Source organism: Syngnathus typhle, linkage group LG15, assembly GCF_033458585.1.
Source record: "Syngnathus typhle isolate RoL2023-S1 ecotype Sweden linkage group LG15, RoL_Styp_1.0, whole genome shotgun sequence".
Lineage (NCBI taxonomy): Eukaryota > Metazoa > Chordata > Actinopteri > Syngnathiformes > Syngnathidae > Syngnathus > Syngnathus typhle.
The window spans coordinates 10,902,133-10,906,809 of record NC_083752.1 but is presented as its reverse complement, the minus strand read 5'-3'; the positions used below and the strand labels follow the sequence as shown (position 1 = coordinate 10,906,809).

The 4,677-nt window shown below is 48.3% G+C and overlaps 1 protein-coding gene across 1 annotated transcript in view; it reads right to left on the bottom strand.

Annotated features, from left to right (window-relative positions):
* Positions 1-4,231: 4,231 nt before the first annotated feature.
* Positions 4,232-4,677, bottom strand: part of LOC133168541 (uncharacterized) — a 16,832-nt gene continuing 16,386 nt past the window's right edge. Inside the window, exon 6 of the mRNA XM_061300154.1 lies at positions 4,232-4,256. Within this exon, the coding sequence (XP_061156138.1) occupies positions 4,232-4,256 (25 nt within the window). The remainder of the gene's footprint in view (positions 4,257-4,677) is intronic.

Below are 4,677 nucleotides of genomic sequence, written 5' to 3'. Positions count from 1 at the left end.
CTGCTGGGCCTTCTTCCGGACAGCGTCTATGTGGCCGGTCCATTTCAAGTCCCGAGAGATTGTGGTTCCCAGGAACTTGAAGGTGTCTGTGGAGAGAATAGTATTACTGCGAATAGTGAGGGGTAAAAGTGGTGAAGGGAGTCGCCTGAAATCCACTGTAATCTCCACGGTCTTGAGCGGGTTCATCTCCAGGTGGTTTGGGCTGCACCAGTGGACCAGTCACTCCACCTCCTGTCTGTACGCAGTCTCATCACCATCCTGGATCAGCCCGATGAGAGTGGTGTCGTCTGCATACTTCACAGGAGAGTCACCTGAGGAGAAAACATTGGTGTAAAGAGAGAAGAGCAGTGGGGAGAGGACGCACCCCCGAGGGGCTCCGGTATTGGTGGTCCGGGTGTCAGATGTGATGCCCCCCAGCCTCACACGCTGTTTCCTGTTGGTCAGGAAGCTGTAGATCCACTGACAGGTGGAGGCAGGCACCGCAAGCTGGATGAGCTTCTGTTGGAGGATGTCAGGAGCGATGGTGTTGAACGCCGAGCTGAAGTCCACGAACAGGATCCTGGCGTACGTTCCTGGGGTGTCCAGGTGGTGCAGGATGTAGTGCAGTCCCATGTTGACCGCATCATCTACTGACCTGTTTGCCCGGTAGGCAAACTGAAGGAGGTCAAGCAGGGGGCCCGTGACCTCCTTCAGGTGGTTCAGCACTAACCTCTCGAAAGATTTCATGACCACAGATGTCAGTGCGACGGGTCTATAGTCATTCAAACCAGTGATGGCGGGCTTCTTGGCCACTGGAACGATGGTGGAGCTCTTGAAGCACGAGGGAACCTCACACAGCTCCAGAGAACAGTTGAAGATCCGTGCAAAGGTGGGCGCCAGCTGCTCAGGACAGACTTTCAAGCAGGAAGGTGACACACCGTCTGGGCCCGGTGCCTTCCTGGTCTTTTGTCTCCGGAACATCTGGCGTACTTCCTCCTCACGGACCTGGAGTGCGAGCGCGGCCTCTGCAAGAGAGAGAGTGGGTGACAGCGATGATAGAGGTGTGGACAGAGCAGTTGTGGGGAGAGGTGAGTATGTAGATTGTGCTGCAGGATGTCCCGTTGTGTGGGAGGACCGATCAAACCTGCAGTAGAACTTGTTTAGCTGTTTAGCAAGCCTTGGGCTCTCCACAGGTCGGGGGGTTAGTTTCTTGTAGCCCGTGATGCTCTGCAGACCTTTCCACATTGTTGAGGGATCAGGATTGGCGGAGAGGTGTCTCTTCAGGTTCTCCCCGTAACACCTCCTGGCTTTCCTGACCTCTCGGTTCAGTGTGTTTCTGGTCTGCCTGAACAGGTCGCGGTCGCCGCTCCTGTAGGCCTCCTCCTTGACATTGCGCAGCCTCCTGAGGTTCGGTGTAAACCAAGGTTTGTCGTTGTTGTACGTGCAGAAGGTCTTAGTCTGCACACACAGATCCTCACAAAAACTGATGTATGATGTGACAGTGTCAGTGAGTTCATGCAAGTCTGAAGTTGCTGTTAGGGTGGTGCTCACTCTAACTTATCTTGCAAGAACCACACTGGAGACAAGTTAGTCGTTTTAGACACATGCAGGCGGAGAGTTCACTCGTCGCTGTGCTTACAGCGATGGTCGAATAAAGTCTGACTCAGGCCTCGTCAGGTGCTTATTTATTGAGAGAAACAGAGTGGGGTTGAAAGTGGGGGTGTGGGAACACACAGGATAGGGTGGAGACGCTCCCCTGCTGATCAAAGCATAGCAGGGGGCCTTTTACGACTTTCTGTAAACAAAGTAACTTTGATTGCTTCCTCTGCGTCTAGTCAATCAGTTGAAAGGATCTCAGCACTTTGGTAAACTAATTTTGTCTAGACAGGACAAACTAGTTAAATTATTACAGGTTGCATTCCAACATAATCATACGATGAAGATATTCTGCAAACCCTAACATATCCCTCCTGTTTTATCATATGATTATGTCAAACCCGAACAATCAAACATAAGTAAGAAAATACAATGAAAGCAATAACTTCCAGTGAGTTTTTTCCCTCAATACTCCAGTCCAAAGTATGTGCAACTTAAAAACCTGCGGCCAGATTAAATGCAGGAAAAGAGTTACACGGTCCCTCTGCCTTAGGCGACCAGACTGTTATCAATTAAAAAAAGAAAAAGAAAAACACAGAAACGGTACATCATTGTATCCATCACTTGCAAGGCATTTTCGATGGTCAAATCATCAAGTTTCCGTAAAATAATGCCGAGTCAAACAGCATCTACCCAATCCACGTTTTGCACCACATCATAGTCATCACATCCGTCATCCCGAAGAAGCTGTATATGTACTTGTTGGGTTCACAACATTTTTCTGAAAAGAATCTCACAGAGGCATGATATCTCTTTTTGGCGAGCGATCATCTGCAGATGGGCTCAATCCCAGACACAGCGAGTGTGGTTGGGATCTGTGCCCTTCCTTCAGTTTGGTCCTGCCTTTTATTGAGGAACAAACAAAGGGGCAAGTGTACATGTACATGAATGCATAGCTTCTTTAGACGGGAAGGACATTCCACAATTACATCTCATGACCACCGCGCAACAGCGATACTATTAGGACAGAAACGGTATGGTCGTCCCATGACTTTAGCTAGACAAAAGACGTAGTCTTAGTGCTCATGGGATGGATACCTCTGTTGGAGTTCTCATGACTTCTACTTAAATAAGACGTTTGTCTGCTTCAGTCATCCCATGACAACCTCATGATACGTACATGGATAGCTAACTATGGGCTCATTGTATAGCGCGGCTCGTGACTCCACACATGAGCTCCTTAACCAGCCATCTGCTCCCAAGTCATTATCACGAGGCCAAACTATCACATGTTGCGGAACATCTTGCACACATAAGTAGATACGTAGAATCCAATGATAAAAAAGTGTATTTTTCCCAACATTCCCCCCTGTTTAACATTGGAATTCATGGGAAAACAAAACATCAACTAATAACTACATATGTGTAAATGAGTATATGCCTACACGATATAGTATAGTAACATCAAAAAGTATGAAAGTTTACGTTCCGGAGTTTATCAGAACTACAGCTCTCCATTCGGCTTTGGCCATGTTCGTCATAATGGAATGTATTTTGTTCGGGACCATCAAAAAGAAAACCAAATAGGTAGGCGATTTACGCAAGGTAGTCCCACTCATATTGTTCACGCTGGACCAACATGATATTCTGGACAGCAAACGCTGATGTCAACATCTTAGTCATCATGTGACGAATACAAGGAATGATGCATGATGTAAAAATACAGAGAAATAACAGTATGGCAACTAAAAGAACTGCGACTTTCAAGAGAAGTTGCCTCCAATCGCCATAAAACAAAAAGGGATGGCCATCCTTGGCTGGAGTTTCGTCCTGGGACATAGCCCTACGGAGGTTCCGAAGTCCTTGTAGAGCATACTCGATGTGGGTGTCATTTTCTCCTGGGATGTAGGTACAACAGGAGGTACCAACTATTTCACACACACCTCCTTTCTCGGCAGTCAGGAGGTCCAAAACCATTCGGGACTGTAGTGCCATTAGTCTCAGGGCTTGCAGTTCCGACTGGTAACCTGTAAGGGCCTCTAGAGTAAAATTGGCAAAGGTCTTCAACCTGTAGTCCATAGTCTCTATTCGGAGAATAGTCTTAGCCACACCCGCCTGTGGGAAGAGTGTGAGTGCCACCTTTTGTCCTGTGCTCCAAAGCTTGTATTCATCTGGTACGTCTGAGCCCCAGACACTGTCGTAGGGTCGGAAGGTGGGAGCAACAGCTGCACGTGTCTTTCGCTGATGATGTTCCTGAAGATGTGTCAGACTGAGGAACACAGTGTGATCTGACACATATACGGGGGCACATGTGCCATCCCATCGTCCTGGAAGGACCGCGTAGCCTCGGCGACCACAGAGCCACCATCCCCCTTCGATGATAGAGTGGGGATTTTCGCCTCCTGCTAGGACTTGTTTGATTGCTTCTGTGGTATTCATCGAGGTCTCGTCGGTAGGTTCCAGAAGTGAGGTGGTGATGCAGCGTTTTGTTTCTCCCACCTTTATTCCATCAACACGTCTTCGTCTGAAGCACAGGGGATGTGAGACGGTTTCACTCACTTCGAGAGTCACTGGTGCGGGTGTGACGACAGAACTTTTTGACACTATTGTGAATGGCGTTGAGATGTTGTAACAGGGATAGGCGGCTAGTTGTGCCTCAGTAGTTCCCGACCGTCTGAGTCCTTTGAGGGGGTTAAACCCAAAAGCCCTTAGTATTGCGAAACACCATGCATCTTTCTCTGGCATGGGTCGGGCATGTAGGACAGGTTTTTGACTTGATCGTGGCATTATGGAACATACATAACATTTAGTTTGATTGTATGTTTCGGCCAACATGGATACATACTGGTACCACATGTTCATGTTGTCTGCATGGGGTATATCTGGGTTTATCTTTATATACTTTGTCAACAGTTCGGTCGTCATTCTCTTGATTCGAGCGGAAGTTCCACTTTCCCCTTGAGGATCCTGGACACTCCATGTCATTGGCAAGCATGCTACAGCCACAGCACAGACAAGCACTCCTCTGAGTGCCATTTCCCGTTCAGTTCCACAGAGCCACCTGAACCCCCAGGGAGCTAAATGGTCAGGGTTCTTAGTTCT